At 45.6% G+C, this 20,608-nt stretch overlaps 1 protein-coding gene across 2 annotated transcripts in view; it reads left to right on the forward strand.

Moving 5' to 3' along the window:
- Positions 1-20,608, forward strand: part of TCAF2 (TRPM8 channel associated factor 2) — a 35,479-nt gene that overhangs the window by 2,491 nt on the left and 12,380 nt on the right. Inside the window, exons 2-9 of one of the 2 annotated variants that reach the window (XM_056486351.1) lie at positions 4,819-4,939; positions 5,717-6,350; positions 8,777-9,747; positions 11,644-11,738; positions 12,738-12,951; positions 14,677-14,916; positions 16,766-17,103; positions 18,491-19,712. In XM_056486351.1, the coding sequence (XP_056342326.1) occupies positions 4,903-4,939; positions 5,717-6,350; positions 8,777-9,747; positions 11,644-11,738; positions 12,738-12,951; positions 14,677-14,916; positions 16,766-17,103; positions 18,491-18,736 (2,775 nt within the window). In that variant the 5' untranslated portion in view covers positions 4,819-4,902 and the 3' untranslated portion in view covers positions 18,737-19,712. Of the gene's footprint in view, positions 1-4,818; positions 4,940-5,716; positions 6,351-8,776; positions 9,748-11,643; positions 11,739-12,737; positions 12,952-14,676; positions 14,917-16,765; positions 17,104-18,490; positions 19,713-20,608 lie in introns of those variants that run through there. The other variant, XM_056486358.1, reaches the window with a different exon arrangement.

Here is a 20,608-nt window from a genome sequence, read left to right on the forward strand (position 1 = left end):
AGGTGCCTCGTGTCAGGCCTGTTCTCAGAAGATACACTGCACACATAAAGGAAAGATTTCAGAACTTGACGGGTATGCTTGAAGAGAAAATTAAAATTTTGGCAATAGCTTTCAGGCAGAGTGGAATACAAGTGAGGTGATTGCCTCAGACAGCAGAGAACATTCCGAGCAGTAAAATGTCCTGAAAAAACAATAAATTCCAACAAGAGTCTGGAACAGCCTCCCAGGACATGAAGCCAACCTAAAGCTGGTCCGCAACAGTCTAGATTTAGGAACAGGTTTATGTAAAGACTTGCTAAAGATAATAAGGCTTGGATTTAAAACATGAAAGATGGCATAGGGCAACACAGCTCAAACATATCTTTAACAACAGGTCCTACACAGGCGAAGGCAGGACTTGGGTGGCCTAAAGCCCATCAGGAAGGGAGGACCTTTGGGATGCTGTCAAAGGGTTGGCTTCCCAGGTGTGCCATGGCTGGAGTCACTGCACTGTGTGGGTGGACCAAAGCCCCGCTGTGACATGCTGTGGCCTGGAAGTTCACTTGCCCAGCTGTGTTAATCATGCTGGCAACACAGACTCCTGGGAACTGGGAAAAGAAGTGGGGAATGCATGTCTGAACAAGCTCAAAGATGACATTTCGAGATAACAGCAAACAGAGTAACCAAAAAAGGAATGACCTTGATTATTCATTTGTGATTGGAACAGCAACTGAAACCACACTCATCAAGAGCACTGGGTTCATGCTTGATTGGCTTGAAAGGACTGAGCACAGGGTATAAGAAAGGAATAAAGGCAGAAGCCACACTCCTTGTGTTGACTGGCACTGGTCAGCAGCTGGCAGGTGTACAGCCAACTAGACATCTGCAGGGATGCCCTGATGCAGCTGCCAGGGAACACAAAATCCAGCTCAGCATGGCTTGAGTGTGGTGAAGACCTTACTGGGGAAGCTAATACCAAAAAGATACCTCATACACCATGGACAACAGTGATAATTTTTTCACCCATGTTATTTAAAATAAGGCTTTAAAACTTGATCAATTGTAACAATGGGTTAAGTAAACTGGGTTTTTTCTTCCTTGGCACACACTTCTTCTGAGGAATTGTTGGGTTACTGTGGAAATCCCAAGGAAATCCCAGATGCTTATCTGTTGATGTGTCACACACTAAGCTGGAAAAGAATGTGACTTAATAGATCAGAAACAGCTTTAATTATTTCTTGCTGTATTATAAAAAACAATGGTGTTAAAGGAGGAAGCAGTGCTCAGTTTATGGAAGTGCATGTTTCATCAGTTGCTTTCATTTTGTTCTTTCCTTGCCTTGAAAGCAATTAAGATTACTGGACAAATATATGTTTAGACATTCAGATTTTCTATTTCTTTGCATCCCATTAGCCAATGAGTGTACCCCAATGTGTGCATGGTAACACCAACAGAAAGCATGGGCAATTAATGTTGTTTTTTCCTTAAACCACTGCAACATTTTACTAGGCTTGGAAATTGTAATGTTTTATAATCTATTGCTGTGAAGCGCCACATGAAAATGATGCCAATAACAGTAATTACACATGGTAATTGCCTGATTGATACTGCTGCACATTTGCTAAAAAAACATGGGTTTTTTAGGCTTTATCAACTTTCAGTCTGTTTCCTAATAACTCTTAGGACTGTCATTGATAAAAATAACTAAATACCTGCAGTAGCTTCCTTTGATAATTTCTATCTTGATCTAATTTTAGAGTTCTCAATAATTTGCAATCTAATCTACTTTTTATTTGGCTCTTTTTCTCTTAGAAGTATTTAACTTTGTTTTTTTAAACTTTTATTATGTAACTCTGGAGTGGTTTTCTTAATGTATTTTTTCCCTAATTTTGTGTTACCCATGCAAGCTTTCTTGCTTGGCATCCTCCCACTTCTCCATCCCTTTTCTCTGGCTGTGTCAGAGGAAGGTCAGGTTGGATGTTAGGACCATTACAGTGTCCCACTGCCATTAACATAAAAAATTTCTTCCTTATCACCAAATTTATGAAATCCAAAGCTACCCTCTTTCAGTTCAAAACCTTGTTGCTGATGAACCGAGTGAAAATAATTATTTTTGTCTCTTCAGCAAATGCCAAACATCATATTCCTCTCTTTGCTCAATTTGTTGATAAACATAGCAAGAAGCAAGAGTTCACCAGTTCCTTACTGCTTACAGACTTTGCAGCATTCTTGATTCTTGATTACTGTGCAAATAGCTAGATTGCAGATCTGAAGGAGAGCAAAGAGTCTCATTCACTTAGGCTGCCTCTGTTCTTAACAGGTGAGACATCTCAGTGCCTGTCTTGCCTCTTTCCCTATACTTCACAGATGCTGCACAATCCCATAATCTTTACTCATGGAGGTCCTCCCATGTTTTGTAGGGACCTTAAAGACTCACCTGAAAGTGACTGACCACTTAACACACAAAATTTATTCCCATATTCACCCTCAGAGTTCACCCAGGTCCTCTGTCTCACAGATATTCTTCCTGAGTGGACCAAGGAGTTTTCCTTCCTTTGCATCATATCTTTTTTGTGTGTGATGGCTTTTGAACAGCAGATGATGGAATCTTAAGTCTGCATTTAATGAAACCTAGTTACCTTCTCATGACATTTTTTCTTTTTTCCAGAGACAGAAGAAAGACTAGGATAGATTTAGTCATCTGGCAAGGTTTAGAAATGTTTGCTCCAATACCTACTCTCACAGTATTCTCAGCTCTGCAGGGAGTAGGAGCTCTGGAGGTGAAAGGTGGAAGGGGTGAGAGGGAGAACGAGGAATTCAAAATCTTTTGTCTTGAGACACTGTCATGGAGAATTTTTACTTCCATGTTAAGAGGGGAGGCAGCTAGGAGCCAAGATCTTCCTCTTTCTTCTGTGTGGGCCCAGGTCTAGTGGTTATTTCCTCGTAATTGATGTGAGAGATAACCAGCTCAGTCTTCTGCAGCTTCCTTCAATTCTTGTTAGACATGTATGTTCTCTGTTCCTGCTGAGTTTTCTCCCTTCTCTCTCTAGAAAGAGGAGATCATCTGTAGTTGTGTCTGCTCAGGGTCTAATGTGATGAAATGCTTAATACAACTGAAATGGAAAAATTGTGATTACATAGGAATTGGGAATTCTGTTACATGGTCACAATAGCTTTCAGTCAAGAGACTTAAAATCTTTTTCAAAAAAGCCACACCTTTTTCTGGATAAATGCCAAGGTGTGTTCCTAAGTCAAGAGCATAGGATGTTAGTTTTCAGATCCTGTGATAAGAAGAATGGTGGGTGCTAAGAAGCTTGCTGATCTTATATCAAACCTAGTCCTGTGGTTTGTCTCCATGTAGAATAACTGAGGAACAATCCCAAGCACAAATACAGTCTGGGCGGGGAATTAATTGAGAGCAGCCCTGCTAAGGAGGACTTGAGTGTGTTGGTTTGACCAGAAGTTCGACATGACCTGGCAATATACATTCACAGCCTAGAAAACCAATTGGCCCTGGGCTGCATTCAAAGCAGCATGAACAGGTGGGCAAGGGTGGGGATTCTGCCCCTCTGCTCTTGTGAGACTCCCTTCACCTGGGGTGATGCATCCAGCTCTGGGGTTCCTAGTTCCTAGGAAAACACAGGCCTCTTGAAACAAGTCCAGAGGAGGCCACCAAGATGATCAGAGGGCTGGAGCATCTCTCTGTGGAGACAGGCTGAGAGAGTTGGGATTGTTCAGCCTGGAGAAGGTTCCAGGGGCATCTTAGAGCCTCTTCCAGTACATAAAAGGGGGCTACAAGAGAGCTGGAGAGGGACTTTTTGTGAGGGCGTGTAGTGACAGGACAAGAGAGAAATGGCTTGAAAGGGAGCAGGTTTAGATTAGATGTTAGGAAGAAAATCTCTGCAAAGGATGGTGAGACACTGGCACAGATTGCCTAGAGAAGCTGTGGATGCCCCATCCCTGGGAGAGTTTAAGGCCAGGTTGAGTGGGCTTTGAGCACCTGGTCTATTGGCAGGTGTCCTTGCCCATGGCAAAAGGTTTGAAACTATATGTTCTTTAAAGTCCCTTCCAACTAAAACCATTCAGTAGTTCTGTGATTCTGTCATTTAATATGAGTTGCTGAAACTATCCACCTGATTTTCCTTCCCCTGCAACATGGTCAGTGTGTCAGTATAGGTACATTAGTATCAAATCCACAGAAACCACCAAAAAAAAAAAAAAATCAGTATTTTCAAAGGCTGCGTTACTACTTTGCTGCATTGTTTGTAGTAAAACACCCTAAAGCACTTAGATTTCGTATTTGCCTTTACATGTAGTCCTTCTTTAAGCCCAGGGACACAAAGCTGGGATTCAGACTAAGCCAGCAATCAAGCACTAGGTTACTGGGCAGCGTAGCTTTTATCCTATGTTAATCAGCAGCTTTCTCTCATGAATCATATGCAAAACAGTAGTGGAGTCCCATGATAGTTTTGGTGAAAAACAGAGCTTCCAGGCATGACCAGAGAGGATAAGCAATACTGTCATTCTAAATCAGGTTGCTGTTTCTAAGCACCCTGGGGCTTGTGACAAATCCAGACCAAGGATGCAGCTTCTCCAGGATTTGCCATTTTGCTGTGTTTGGATGACAAGGGTTTGCTTTTAGGGTAGCCAGCTATGAAGTGTGTTTGAAGCCTGGTGTTGGCACGAGATGCTGCCAGGGAAAGGTCCACGCCCCTTCAGAGCAGCTCCTTCCCTTGCTGTGGGTGCTGTACTCAAAGTCACTCTTCTGAATCCTGAATGACACAAACTGGGTGGGACTGGGTCAGACTCTCATACCTCAAAGCCTTCCTGTTTGCACAGCCACAGCTGCCCCAGCTCAGCAGAAGAGAGCTTCGGGGAAAAGCTGAGCCAAACTTTCAAACTAGGGGAGCCTTAACAGGGCACATGTCGCTCACAGACCTCAAAGGGCTTGGCAATCAAGGTCAGTACTTACTACTTACTTTACAGGTGGGAAAACAGACAAAACAAAGCTATGGGAAAGGGAAAATATTTTATTGAGACTGTAAAATGGTTGGATCAGGGAACTAGGGCATGAATCTCCTGTGCCCATACATGCTCTCCTGTGTACTGTGTGCTTTAAACTGACAGTTATTGCAGGGAAGCTGGTCATCTCCATTTGCTGACTCCTTATACTAAGCCTGGGCTTGTAGTGCCTAAATGGAGGTAGAAAAGTACAATTTTGGAATACCATGTTTCAGCAACAGCATGTAGCTCTGTATGTATCTAATTAGGAGCTAAAATGTGAACTGCATGTTTGAATTACATTGTGCATTGTGTTGATACAGTCTTTTAATTTTCTGGCTCTTCCTGTGTAAACCACCTCTACCATACAAGTTCCTAGTAAACATCCTGGAGCCTCTGGAACTCTCCCTCTTCAAATAAATTGTTAATGGGAAAGTGAATATGTTTGTTTCCCTGTTTTCCTTCATGGTGCATAGCTGAATTTGTTGAAACACTCTGTCTCCATAATCATGGTATACTTGTCACTTCTATTTAAATGTGTAAATGGTGTATAACAAAGCTAAACAAACAAAACAACAGACTAAATCCCCAAAAAAATTATATCTACAAATCTGACGACTCTTGGTTTGGAGTTCCTTCTGGACAACAACAACAGAAAAAAGGCTCCATGGGGTTGTTACAGCTATTCCTTATTGCTGAACTTTACTGTAACGGAGGTTGTTCTTCTCTCCACCAGACAGGAGTGTCCTGGAGATGAAACCCTGTGCCACCTACGAGCTGTTAGTGGATGGCGTTGGGCCATGGGACTTCACTGGAGGTTTTGTTCCCTGTGAGCTGCTCCTTGTTGGAGAGGATGCCTACCCTGTGCTCCTGAGTGCCAAGAAGCAGGTCCTGATTGCTGTTTCACAGTATGGGAAGGGCCGGATGGTGGTTGTTTCCCATGAAGGAATCCTGAAGGACCCCAAGTTCTCCCAGTTCCTCAGAAATGCCATGGAGTGGCTCAAGCCTTTCCCGGATGCCCTGGTTGGGGTTCATCCTCGGTTGGATTCCCTGTCCCAGGTGCTGCTCGGGGCTGGCACTCGAGTGCAGGTGGGGGCAGAGCCCAGCCCATCCATGGGGGTGTTCTGCATGGAAGCCTATGACAGCTCCCAGGCCAAAGGCATCGTGGACTTTGTCAAAGCAGGTGGAGGGCTACTTATTGGAGGCCAAGCCTGGTACTGGGCGAGTCAACATGGCAAGGAGAAGGTGCTGTTCGAATTCCCTGGCAACCAGGTGACCAGCGTGGCTGGTGTGTACTTCACAGGAAATGCTGTGGAAAAAGGTGTCTTCAAAGTTGCCAAGAAGATTCCCAAGATCCCATTAGTTGTCCCGTGAGTACTTGAATTGCTCTCTCTTTAAAACACCAAGCAGGTCATGTGGGTGAGTTGTTTGTAGAAGATTTGGGAGGTGAGAATGATGGTGAATGCTGGTTCATTAATAACCAGGATGGAGTTGTTGCCTTCCAATTTAAAGGGGATCTTCCCATTCTTTGCAATTGGAAAGAATGTTGTCTTCAACTGCTTCCTGGGCAGCAGGACCAGGCCCAGGGAATCCATTCTAAGAGAAGGAAATGAGAGGAGGCATCTCTTAGAGCAGCCTGCCTGATCAAGTGTACCTGAGTGAAATGCAGCAAAACAGGGACAGGATGAAGAGCTCCTCTCCCTCTTCCCACACATCTCTACATTCAGGGCAATTTTCCCATAGCTGAAAACCAGGCTGGAGATGAAGCAGCAGGTCAGCCCTCTGGGCCAGGCTCTGTCTGACAGCTGCTAAACCTGTTTACCCTGTTCCTTGCAGGAATTACTTCTGCAGGTAAGCCCCTGGAGCTGGCCAGAGCTGAGGCTGGGTGCCTCCTCCCTTCTCAGCTTCTGACACAGGCTGTGGGCAAGAAATCTCAGTGTTCCCAGTTTGTTTGGGATTCCAGCCTGGCTCTTTGGGTTCTGAATTATCAGGTGTAAAACTCAGGGCTGTTATGACTCATATTGCACAACTGACCAGATATTGGAGTCCTCGATGCTGCCCTGCTGTCTTCCTTCCCTTGCCAGTGGCTATGCCAGGCTCTTTCTCCTGCCTCTTTCTGCTAAGTTACATAAGGAACAGCAGGTTCTCCAAGGAGCATTAGTGCTGCTGCACTTCCCCTGTGTGGCAACTTCGTTTCACTGTGGTGACAGCCACAGCAATTACGGTCAAACTCCCTGCATGTCTTTCCTTTGCAGCCTTTTGCTTGTGGATATAGAATCCTAAATTTCTAATATTTTCAAACAATTAATGGAATTTGATAATTTTTGTTGTTTTCCAGTGAAGGTAATAGAAAGCTCTGCTGTTTAATTCAGTGCTTAGGGCACACAAATCAGGTTGCTTAATTAAAATTTGCTGGTTGCTTCTTATTACCACCTGCACTGCACAGGCATGTTCCCATTGCTTCATGCACAGGGAATGGAAGAGGGAGAGGGGAGGGGAATTCAGAAGAAAAAATTACATCACAATTCACAAGACTTCAAATGGTAAGTAAGGGTGTATTACACCTTGTGTAGGTTGTTTTTGTGGGGATTTTGTTTGAATCCAGAGCTACAGAGAAATTCAGATCTCCAATTTCTGTGTAACACAACAGCTCTGTACATCTGGGTCTTCCTGCCAGATTTGTGTGCAGAGAATCAGGCTTCAGTCTGAGACAGGGGCTGTGCCATATGCCTGGGCATATGCTCTATGTGACAAAGGATCTCAGTAAATCAATAACCAAAGAAGAGATGCAGATTTAATTCCTGTCCTATGGGCATGAAGAAGGGCAGCATCATTTACTCTCACTGAGTTGGCAGCAATGGCCATGTAACAACAGGTCCTTCACAGGTGTTGGGGGAAAGCTGTTTGGCAGAATCAGGGGAAGGTGTACACAAAGCAAATGAGAGTAATTCAGCATGCCTTTCTCCACAGTGACATATAGGAGTTATATGGAAATAACAGAGATAAGAGAGCCTTGCACAGCCTGATCTCTTTTTATTGTGGAGACCAACAGTGTGAGGTAGTGTGAGGTGTATGTGTTAAGGCTTTAATTCAACTTCCAGTCACTCACTAGCTGTGTGTCTGCCTGTCCATGTAGCCCATCTGTCCCAGCACTCCTTTCTTCATTTCTCAACAGTGGCAGAGCTTTGGAAAAGGCACAGAAATCTTCTGGGCTCATCTAGTTCATAAAGGCTAAGGTGGGGAAAATAGAGAAAGTTTGTCTTAAAGGAGATATGCCAATTCCCACATTATGTGCAATTCAAAAAACTGTGAAGGGTCTGATTTTGAGTTTCTGCAAGGTATTTAGATTTTCAAGTGGCTCTTCAAGGACGGAGGTCTAGAAGCTTCCTTTTGACCTGTTCATTCCATTCTCTAAATGAGGGCTGCGATTCCTACAGATTTGCTTGGCTGTAACAACTGAGGCTTTTAAAGGAGAAAAATGAGGAATTGATGGATTTTTTTTTTTTTAATGGAAGAATTGACAGCATGATGTCCTGGCATGAAGGAAAAAGAAGGGGCAAGGATGGCCACTGAGAATAAGTCAGTTGGTTGGGGCATGGTGCTGCTAATAGTGTCAAGGAGTGGGTTTGATCCCTGTGTGGACCACTCGCTTGAGAGTTGGCCTCAGTGATCCCTCCAACTCAGAATATCCTGTGAAACCAAGAAAAGAACTCCGTAAGTTTCAGCTATGGCACCAGTCATTTTGTGCCAAGAATTCTGGGCTGGGGGCTAACCTGGACCTCTCTTGGCTCCGCAGGCACCACGCCAACCTGAGCCTTGATGCTGAGTTTCTCCTGCACGGGGTGTCGGAGCTGGATTTGGTGACGGGGGGCATCCCCTCCACCTTGCTGGTGCACGGAGCCCTGTCCTTCCCGCTGTGCCTGGACCGCTCCCAGTGCTGCCTCTTGGCCGCCGCACGCTACGGCCGCGGCCGCGTGGTGGTGGCGACCCATGAGAGCCAGCTGTCCTCCCCAAAGCTGGCCAGATTCCTGCTCAACGCTGTGTCCTGGCTGGATGCCGGGAGGAAGGGGCTGGTGGCGGTGGATCCCAGACTGAAGAAGCTGTGCAGCCTCCTGTCTCAGGCAGAGGTGAAGTCGCAGCTGTCACAGCTGGCGGGTGACATCAGCGTGTACTGCTGCACTTCTTACGGTGACAGGGATGCTGAGAGGATCCACGCTTTCGTGGCAGAGGGAGGTGGCCTGCTGGTGGGGGGCCAGGCCTGGTACTGGGCTTCCCAGCACTGTGGCACAGCCGCTGTGGCAAAATATCCTGGCAACAGGATCCTGAACCGCTTTGGGCTGAGCATCCTGGGGCAGAGCGGCCAGGCAGCCAAGTACGCGCCCGTGGGGCCAGGGGAGCACTACCACTTCCGCAGGGCTCTCCTGCTCTTCAGCACCCAGCTGCAGGAGCATCAGGAGCCCACAGAGCCCCTGAAGGGCTGGCTGCAGCCGCTGGCACAGGACTGCGCTGCCTTCCTGCACATCCCAGCCCACGACTGCCCGGCATATGCCTCGCTCCACCGCATCCTGGCCAAAGTGCTCAAGAGGACTGGGATCCCGCAGGTCAGCAGGCACTGCCCGGTCAAGAGCAACTCCAAAGAGGCAGTGCTTCTCTGCATGGCCACCGAGCTGTCCTTCACCATGACAGACAGCTCAGCCCTGGTGCAGAAACCTGCTGCTGGGGTCTGTTCCCTCCCTGTCACTGTGGAAATCGATGGCACAAACCCAGGTAAGGAGTTACCTCTCTGCCTCTGAAGGCATCCTGTTGTTGGGATCAGTGGGGTGCCTGCCCTCAGTGTGCCTGTGTCTGTGTATGCCTGAACATGGGCACTGATGTGCAGTTTCACCATGGGCTTGAGAGGAGGCTGAGCTCAGTGCAGTGGCAGACAGGCTCCTTTTGTGGCCAGCCCTGATCTCAGCACCTGAAACACCCCATGGAAGTCCTGCTTCCTTCCTATTGGTGCACATGCACTGGCAGGAGAAGATCCCCCAACGAGTGATACCACAGGGCACTCACATGGTGCAATGGTTTTGGCAAGAAAGCTTCTCTGAGAAACCCTGGACTCTGCACTGCAGGTTGCTGTTCCTGTAGTTGTGCTGATAGAGCCATCTGTGGAGCCATCCTGCAAAGAGGTGGAGTTAGAAACAAAAGGTTTATTTTTAATCTAGATAATTTTGGTCTGAGTTATAGCACAGTTCCACAGCTCGGTGTGTCAGCACACTGGAGGGAAGATCTGGTTTTGGGGGTGAAAAAAGAGGAAGTATGCTGGGAATTTCTTGGGCTGACAGCATCACTGAGGCCAAAGTATCGAGTCATTACACATGAATGATTTGTCTAAGCTTAGGCCTTATGTCTGTACCATCTTGCTGAGATTCCTGCTCACAAGTGATATATTTAAATTCTGAGTTAAGTTCCACTAGTAACTTTTATCCCCTTTACAGATTTTTTTTTTTTTTTGTATTAGAATATGATTTGGAGGAATTGATTCCAAATTGTTCTAATGAGATTAAGGAGGCTGTTCTGGAATGGCAATGTCTGAGTGCAGTGGCTGTGCAGAGAGAAAGGTTGTAGAATAGCTTCTCACTGGTTTTAACACCAGGACAAAAGTAGGAAATACTCAGAATTTGTGTCATTTCACATAAATGAGAAAGAAAAGCTGGCAAACCCTGAGCACTGTTTCAGAAGTGTCTTTGGTGCAAATTCAGCAAACCTGAGATGAACTGGTAACACACTGATATAGTCTAATTTGCATTTTCCCTTGGATTAGGTTTCACTTGCCAAAACTGGTTCTGCTTTCTTGAATGGCAGGAGAGGTTGTAAGTTGGGTGCTTAATGGCAGTTCAGCTCTTTTTAGGACTTTAAATTGAAATATGACTAAGTAAACTTTATGTCAGAACTAGGGAGTGGAATCTGCCTGATCACTACAGTAGAGATGGATCACTTTTGCACTGTAAATATTGTAAATTGCAAGTGTTTAGAGAGATTTATGCTGAGGAGACTTGCATTTCCATGGGAAGACTGTCTAGAAACATGCTGAATTGTACTGGTAACCCTTCTTACAGGTACACCTAGCAAAATGGTCTTTTGAGGCTTTTGCATCGCTTTGGTCAGCTAGAAATGACAATTCCTTTGGGCTCCAGTTTATGCTGGACCAGTCACTAAGGAAAAATTCAATACCACTGTCAGTCTGTTATTTGGGAAATGTTTTAGGATCATTACAACTTCAATTGTGCAATCCTACCATAGCTGGCACCTCTTAGGAGGTTTTTAGAATAAGTGCATCTGAGTGTAGGAGGTGTTGGGGTTTTGGTTTCTTTTCTTTTCTTTTTTTTTTTTTTTTTTTTTCCTTTTCATTTTTAGAAGATATTACAAAGCACGTTTAAGCTTGGCATTTCCAGAAGTGCAAATCTGGATGGGCTTGCTTGCTAATGCTGTGATGATTTTGTTCATTTTTTTGAAACTGTATTTCTAACAAGTTGAGTAAATTATTCTGTGATTGTAGAGCAAGGGGAAAGGAAAGGATGGAAGATTATTCTCCTGCTGCAACTTGAAATCTCCAGGATCTGTAATGGTCTGAACAAAGAAGTGCTTGACTCTTCAGGACTGTGTTCTCTTCTGTTTTAGGAAATACAGCCTGGAGGAGCACAGGGCTCTACCTCCCCGAAGGGCACACAGCAGTAATAACGTGCCCTTGTCTGGTGGTCGGTGCTGGTCTGAAGGTAAATTCTCTCTGCTTGGCGTTGGTTTACACCAGTGTGTTTGTCGGGTGAGCGCTCAAAAACAGCACGGGGAAGGGTTTTCTCTTTAATGGCTTTTTCTGCCGTTCCCGCCCTTTCCTACTGCTGCCACCCTGTGGCACTTCGTCATCATTTCTTCGCCTTGTGTCCTCCCTCGTTTCTTTTGCGTTCCTCCCATTCTGTGTGCTGGTGGGGTAATGAAGTGTGGCTGCTGCTTGAGGGCTGTTGGTTTTTGTTCTGTTATGGTGCATCAATCAAGGTGATTTTCAGGTCCAGGATAAGTACTTGGGCCCTTCTATGAACCAAACTTGATTTCATCTCCCCAGATCTCTCATAAATTCCTTTGACAGTGCTGTCACTCCTGCTCATGTAGATGTATCCAGATGAGATAGGCACTGTTACTTGGGATCCTGTTCTCTGCAAAATACAACAGAAGCAAATGTTTACCTACTTGGGTATTTTTTGCAGTGACCTCCTTGCAGCTGAAATGCAGAATTAACTCAGGTTCTTCTGATTCTGCAGCCACATGCTGTCTGTTTTATTATAAGAGCTCAAAGGAAGAGGCACAATAGAAGAAGCCAGTCATGACCACACCTCTCCAAATCATATATCCAAATCATATAGGAAGTGACTCTGATGCTGGGGAAGGGTGGAGGAATGATCAATGCAAGTGCAGTGCAGTGGAAGAAGTCACTGCAGTACTATGACCTGCTGGTGAAGGATGCAGTTGAGCCAGGAATACTGGGAGTAGATCTGTAAGACTGAGATAGGGACAGCATGAACTTTATATTTTTAACTGTATTTACTGCCTCCAGTCACCACAGGCTGAAAACTTGAAGTAGGCTAGAGTCAGAAGGCTGCTTCTGTGTGCGTGCTCTGCAGTGACAGTGCTGCATGGAGAGCTCAGTGGGTGCTGAGGGCAGTCTGCCAGGTCACACTGGCTCACCTTTGACCAGCTGTTCCCACCCTTCTGCTTGCCAGGTGCAGGTTGGGTGTCACACGGATGACCTCTCTAAAGCCAAGGAGCTGAAACGGGCACCAGTGGTAATACGCACCTGTGATGTTGCCTGCCAGAAACAATCCATTTCCTGCCTCTGGGGTGGCCTCATTTACATCGTAGTACCAGCAAAGAGTGTCCTGGGGAACGTGCCCATCACGGTGGAAGGGGCAGTCCGAGCTCCTTTCTTCAAGCTTGGTAGGTTTGTTTACCTTGGTGCTTTTTGCCTGAGGGCTGCTCACAGATGTTTTCCCAGTGACTGAAAGGAAAGATGGTCCTGCGCTTAGGAAGGTCTTAGAAATGCTTGGATTTAGGAATACCCAGATTAAATTTCCTTACTATGTTGTCCTCTGGGATTCCCATTTTTCTACTAATTTTTAAGAAGGGTGGAAGAGAGGCTCCCGGGAATCACCAACCTGTCAGCCTCAGCTCTGTGCCTGGGAAGATCATGGAATAAACCCTCCTAGATGCTATGCTAAGGTGCATGGAGGACAGGGAGGTGGTTTGGAACAGCCAGAACAGCTTCACCAGGGGCGAGTCCAAGAAGGATGGGGACAAATCCTTTAGCAGGACCTGTTGCAGTAGGACAAGGGCAATGGTTTTAAACTAAAAGAGGATCAATTCAGACTATGTATAAGGAAGAAGTTTTTTACAATGAGGATGGTGGAACACTGAAACAACTTTCCCAAAGAGGTGATGGATGCTTAATTCCTGGAAACATTCAAGGTCAAATTGGGCAAGGCTCTGAGCAACCTGATCCAGTTGAAGATGTACCCCCTGCTCATAGCAAGAGGGTTGAAACAGATGACCTTTAAGATCCCTTCTATTGAAACTATTGTACATTTCTATGAATCTCCTAGTCACTCTGAGCCTGCTACATGGCTGGGAGTAGGTGAAAGAGCGTTCACAAAATGGACAGGGTTTGTCCACACCAACATTTCTTGGAGACTGGAGTTGTTATTTCTTATGGAAACTGTTGTGCAGGGGAGAGGCAGACTGATCTCTGCCATGGCCAAGCATGCTCTGTGTGCTCTGCCTGCTTTACTGTGCCCTCATATGGCCATCAGTAGATCCTACAAGACATCTCTGCTGAATTTCCCGTGTTTTCAGCAGTTTCTCTCCTCTCTCCTCTCCTCTCCTCTCCTCTCCTCTCCTCTCCTCTCCTCTCCTCTCCTCTCCTCTCCTCTCCTCTCCTCTCCTCTCCTCTCCTCTCCTCTCCTCTCCTCTCCTCTCCTCTCCTCTCCTCTCCTCTCCTCTCCTCTCCTCTCCTCTCCTCTCCTCTCCTCTCCTCTCCTCTCCTCTCCTCTCCTCGCAGTTCCTCTCCCCTCCTCTCCTCTCCCCTCCCCTCCTCTCCTCTCCCCTCCCCTCCTCTCCCCTCCCCTCCTCTCCCCTCCCCTCCCCTCCCCTCCCCTCCCCTCCCCTCCCCTCCCCTCCCCTCCCCTCCCCTCCCCTCCCCTCCCCTCCCCTCCCCTCCCCTCCCCTCCCCTCCCCTCCCCTCCCCTCCCCTCCCCTCCCCTCCCCTCTCCTCTCCTCTCCTCTCCTCCCCTCTCCTCCCCTCTCCTCCTCTCTGTCAAACTGAACAGAACCAGCATTGTCATGTGAAACAGCAACTCTGTTGGACAAAAAGAAACGAGACACTGGAGAAACTTGATGCTTCTTGTTCTCTGATAGGAAACAGGGATCTGTTCTTGCTATGCCACTCTGTTATATGCCAGTCCTTTTCCTATCTATTAAAGAGCCTGAGGAGGCTTCCCAAGGACAGATTGAGGACTGGCTATTTAACAGCCACCACCCACAGTCATGCAACTACCACATACTGTTTTCCAAGAAATTTTCATGACCTGGTCTCTTTCTTTGAGCCTGACCTCTGTGAGCATGCTCAAAAGAATTGTGCTTAGCTGATTTTCTGCGTTGCTGCTGTAGGGGAGACCTGTGAGAGGCAGTGGGAGGCCTGTATCCGGCACTACCCTGCTCCTTGGGCAGAGCTGGCTGTGGAGAATCTCATCCTGACGGTGCCTTCTGACAGCATCCGCCACATGGAGGACCCCCGCCCGCTGCTGACCCTGTGGAACGAGATCATGGTGGCGATAAGCAAGCTGGCAGCCATACCAGCAAAATTCCCAAGGCCAGAGAGGATTGTAACAGATGTCCAGATCTCATGTGGTAGGTACATTGCCATATGGCCTTCTCCAGGGCTGAGGCAAGTGGCCTCTAGCAGCAGTGTCTGTTCCTTCAAGGTTATTTTGCTAAAACCAGACTGGGAACATATGTGAGGTGTTAAATGACTGTGACCCTTGCATAATTGTGAGCTGCTCCTTCAGTGTGGAAATGTGGTAAGGCAGGGCTTGAAAAACATCCTGATCTTTCCAGATGCCTCCCTGCTCTCAGAACTGGTGTTGTCTCCTCAGCTGTTCTCCTGTTGGGGTATGTTAAGGGGCAGAGCTGCTGTCTGCAGTGGCTTTAGCTCATATGTAGTTATTCATTCTCTTTCCTGAATGCACTGCAGAGCCAGTACAGCTGGGAAGCAGTGGCCTGGTTTCTGTTTTCTCTCTGGCTCAGCCACAGGACTGTTCTCATTATGTTCAGTGACAACTTTTAAACCTCTGTATGCCTACTTGCTGGAGATGGGCCCTACAAAGGTTATTGTGGGCAAAGCTTAGCCCAAAAAGATGTGTGCCCGAGATGATGGCAGTGTGGAAGCAGATCCAGTATTGCTGTCAAAGCTCAGGAGTGTGTATTTTTGCCACTAATGTTCCCCCACTCCAGCTTTTCCAGTTATGAACTGAGTGCCTTCAATCAAGAATCAAATTATATAGTAAACATGGAACTTTGCAATAAAACTGTGCTCAGTTCTTCTTAGAAATAAACTGGTTAAATTCATCATCCCACAGTGAAACAAGGGCTTGGCATGAACCCTGATGCCCTAAACTTTTGCTAAGCTACAATGGAAAGAATTTGTGGCACATCTTGGGAGTGTTAGGTTCTGCTGAGCAAATGCCAGTTAAAAATATCATAGCAAATTTCTTTTGGCTTGAGTGGACTAAATGGTTTCACTCACATTTCTGGATCTGAACTTTTTGGATGCTAGTGATTGCTAATTGCATATATCCCTCTTATTAAAAAATGAGGAAGCTTAAGATCTTCACTACTTCCTGAAGAAACTGATTCCAGGCCCTTCATGTTCATGTTCACTAGTTCTTCAGGAAGGACATTGCCAATCCTGTTCACTCACCAGGCTCCCTCTGTGTAAAGGGCTGCTTATCCCCTGCTACAACAGGTGTGTGAATCTGGGGGCATTGCTCTTGCATGAAGTTTTAGGAATCTTCAAGGAGGACCAATTAGGGAAGAAGACACCAAGGAGGCATTAGTAATATTCCTTGCAGTGCATGTTTCTTGTCTAGCAACCTGCTGGAAAGCTGTTTATGGAATAACTATCCTGCAAGGTTAAGAAAAGGCTTAAGTATGCCAGGCTTTGTAGCCCTTAAACGTGACAAACTGTGTTTTCCATGTGTCTCATCCACACCAGTGACCACTGGAGTGCAGGCCTGCAGTGTCCACACTTTGCACAGGAGCACTCAAGGCGTGCCATGGTGCTGAATCATATTATTGCATGGTTGTGTTGGTGCTGACTGTGCCCAGACTGTGAGAGTTCAGGTGTGTTCTGGGCAATGGTCAGGCTTTTCTCCTCATCCTAAAACCTCAGCCTCAGTCCAACCATGAGTGTACTTTTACAAATAAAAAGGGAAAGCAGGCAAAACTGCACTTAAGTGATGGTTTAGTCCTACCCTTACTTGTTTGACTGTTGTAAGGGTGACAATCTGTTAGAGTGAAACTTCATGTATTTCCATATGTCACACTGGGAACTATTTGTCATTCATGGTAATTAAAAAGTGTTATTTGTGAGATGGAGGAAAGGCACTAGAGAAATGAAAAAAACAGACTAATCATTTACCTCTGAGAAGCACTGAGGTGAGCACTTATTGATGTGTGCTGTTACCTGGCTCTCCTGCAGGCTGGATGCATTCTGGCTACCCCATCATGGGCCACCTGGATTCAGTGAAGGAGATGTTAGACGTGCAGCACATGCAAACCACTGGTCTTTGGGGTCCCATCCACGAGCTGGGACACAATCAACAGCAGCAGGCATGGGAGTTTCCCCCTCACACCACAGAGGCCACATGCAACCTCTGGTCTGTCTATGTTCATGAGGAGGTGCTGGGCATTCCCAGGCATCAGGCCCATCAGGCACTCAAGCCACAGTGCCGGGAGGAAAGGATGAAAGACTATCTGAAGAAGGGTGCTCAGCTAAAGGACTGGAACATGTGGACTGCTCTGGAGACATACCTGCAGGTAACAGGGAAAAGTGTGTGTGTGTTCTTAGTGCAGTCACTGAAACCTATGTCAGAGGGATGTCTGCAGCCTGGTGACTGCAGCTGTGAAGCCTCCTGAGTGTTGGATTACTGTCAGGGTTTATCTTAGGGCCAGAAAGCACCTGGGAGGTAAACAGGCAGAATGCCTAAAGTTGATGTCTCCTGAAAACGTTCCTTTGCCAGACTTGGGCTTAGCCACTCAGGGAGATAGCTCAGTGCAATGTCCTAATCTTTCTCCCTGGAAGAGAAACAGGAACTGCTGCATTATACAACAAAGGAAAAGGAGGATCAAACTCGGGCACAACTCTTTACTCCACAGCTGATTTCCTGTGGGACAGTGGGCTAGTTGTCAAAAAGACTTTGGCAATGTAAAGTGTCTAGAAGGGCCAGGCTTTGAACAGTCTCCTGGTGTGCTACATGGCCTTTTAAAAAACTTATAGAGAGGAGGGTGTTCATATCACCCTGTGCACTGAGTGGAGCCAGTGTCCATCATGTGGCAAGAGGATGGGCTCAGCCTATCCCCCTGCACACAGAACTGGATCTCTTACTATGGCTGAGACTCTAAAACACAAACCCTGTCCTAGATTAAGGTGCATTCTCTCAGGAAACATGAAAGAGAGATTTCCCCCTTTCCCTTAATCCTCTTAGAAACTATCTTAGAAACTTAGAAATTAACTTAGAAACTTAGAAAGCATCTGAATCGTCAAGCTGAAGAGTCATCCTCTGGGGTTTCTTGGTGCAATGAATAACAAAATATTTATACAGAGTGGAACAGTTTTAAGAGGAGAAATTTTCCCACAATACCTTACCAGTTTGGCCACTGCCTTACCCATGCTTGTAGGCTGGGATGTCTCATCTTCTGACTGGTTACTGAAAGGACTGCTGGAATAAATGTGGCATGAAAAAACAGCTCTAATTCTGCAGCAGCAGTTTTTATGTATGAATTCCTTTTGTTCTTATTCTTAGGCAAAGCATGCCCTGTTCATAATCTCTCCTTCCCACTTTCTCAATATGCCTTGTTCTCCTGTGCTCTTTTTTTCTAGCTATTCTGTCAGTGTCCTCTCTGATACTGTTTTCACTGTCTCCAAAGCAGCAGCTTATATAATAGGTTGCTGACACTTTTGGCTACTCCAATGTGTCTTTGATCTCTCTCTGTTTGGGAGATCAGTGTAATGGGGATGTATTTTTCTGTACTTTAGTGCTGTTAGTTATGCTCGGAAGCCTGAAATCTGTATGCTTACATCTAAATTTACATTCATTCTCAAAGACACTGCAGAGACCAGTGGAAATTCTGTTGTGTGTAACACAGGAATTATGCCAGTGAAATGATAACTGAATTGTTTGTACACTGTATTCTTTTTGATCAGCTGCAGGAAGGGTTTGGTTGGGACCCCTTCACCCAGCTCTTCTCTGACTACCAGAAAATGTCCACCATCCCAAAAGACAACGCTTCTAAGATGAACTTGTGGGCACAGAAGTTTTCTCAGCAGGTGAATAAGAATCTGGCTCCATTCTTTACAGCCTGGGGATGGCCTATCAAGAAAGAGCTGTCTGTGAAACTGTCCTCTCTGCCCAGCTGGGAACAGGATCCAATGAGATCCTATAGACCATAAGGGAAAAATGTCTAAGTCTTGGTTCTCATACTAGCTATGGCTCATTTTTTCTCCCTGTGTGCTACATGATAGCTTACTATGTGCTTGGATTTTTGTTGGATTCTTCAGCTTCTTGCTGCCTGTGGAGGCCAACCCTAACAGAAATTCAACAGGGATTAGCAGATCAGCAACCCCTAAGCTGTCTTCTGAAGTGTTAAATAATCAATGAGCTTGGTTCCAGGTTCTTCACCTCATGAAGAATGTAATTCTGAGTTATTTAGTACAGAACCTTTCTCAGATGAAATGGAAATTTTCTGGGTGGAGCAGTCCCTGCACCAGTTTCAAGGACATTACCATGGAATAGAAATCTTTAGAGTAAATAGGAGCCTCCACAATGTTATATTCTTAAGTTATAATCTCAGAAAATCTCAGTATGAGATTTTCACAATTGTTTTCGTTACCCTAAAATCCCTAATTTTTAATTCCTCTAATAATGCAGGACTTCCATACCCGTTGTGAAAGTGGCCTTATCATGCTTATATACAGGCTATATAAAGCATAGTTGATACTGAAATGTTGTTGATTTCTTCCTGCATTCTATGACTTTGTAACTCAGCATCCATCTTTATGTGAACAAGTCAATTATAAGTTGTAGCTGTCCTTCAACCATAGCCTGACAGCAAGATACATGCCAATGAAAATGAGAAAGTGGAAACAGGGAGGTGACTTGATTGTAGTCAGTAATGGTTTAACTCGTGGACTCACCAAAGGTTAAAATACAGGCATTGACCTGACAGCCTGAGGGAGCAGAGAGAAGGAAGACAACAGTTCATCAAGACAGAGGACCAGCAAAAATTCATGTTACTCCCAGCTCTTTTATAATTGCTTAGCTATTATGGCTTCTGGAAAGCATATTAATTCTTAGCCTAAGAGCTCACTAGTCCCAGCCTATTCCTTATGTATCAGTAAAAAATAAAAAAATAACTGTAGATTCACAGTTTTTGTATGTGATCCTATTTTCGTGTCTCCATGCTCAGTAAAAAAAGGCCTAAATAGAAATGACCTAAATAGAAGTGGCCTTGGTGGTAAAGTTGTTCAAAGTTGAAAAATACCACCACAGAATTCTCTAGTCTGTGGTGTGACCTCATACATATCAAAGTGCCAAAGGAGAGCACATTAGGCCAGATATCAATCACAATCAAAGAGACTATGCAGCCTCCATTCTTCAGGCTTGGTAAGTGGTCCCAAAACCTAATTTTAGCAGGGGAATAAAGAGGCATTTCTACATTTATAGCTTACCCATATTTTCCTGATTTTCTGGGGGATTTCTTTTTCTTGTCATGCGTGTAGAAAATGTCAAAATATGTAATGTCCCAGGGAAGTCTTTACATTTAGCTTTGCATTTCTTAGCCCAGAAAGTATATTGATAAGACCTTCAATTAGGAATTGATCTCTTTCCATGTTCTCAGTCTAAACATGTCTGAGACACTGTTAAAGTGGCTTGATCTTAAAAACTGAATATCATCAACTTGCAGCAGCAGGAGACATGGGGTCACCAAAGATGACCAGAGCCCTTGCCAGCATCCCAGGATCTCCCTGTGATTCAGTAAATCACAGTTACATCCAGATTAATTTATTGTTTCTGAGGCACTGATGCAAAAGGGTTTACCTGAGGAGATTCTCCTCTTTCTCCACATTGAAAGTTCTTTTTAAATTGGCTGCCTTTTTTCACCTGAATGCTGGATTAGGGGGAGCTGACATCTCTGCCTGGTGCTGAACCATCTGTCAGTACTGGCCCCCTAGGCTGAGCTGGCCACTAGAACGTCATCCTGAGAGTACCAGCTGCTGCTGAACACCACATGGGCAACCCAGAGAGTCTGCTTCCCTTCTGCA

The sequence above is a fragment of the Oenanthe melanoleuca genome, chromosome 1, assembly GCF_029582105.1.
Source record: "Oenanthe melanoleuca isolate GR-GAL-2019-014 chromosome 1, OMel1.0, whole genome shotgun sequence".
In the NCBI taxonomy this organism is placed as follows: domain Eukaryota; kingdom Metazoa; phylum Chordata; class Aves; order Passeriformes; family Muscicapidae; genus Oenanthe; species Oenanthe melanoleuca.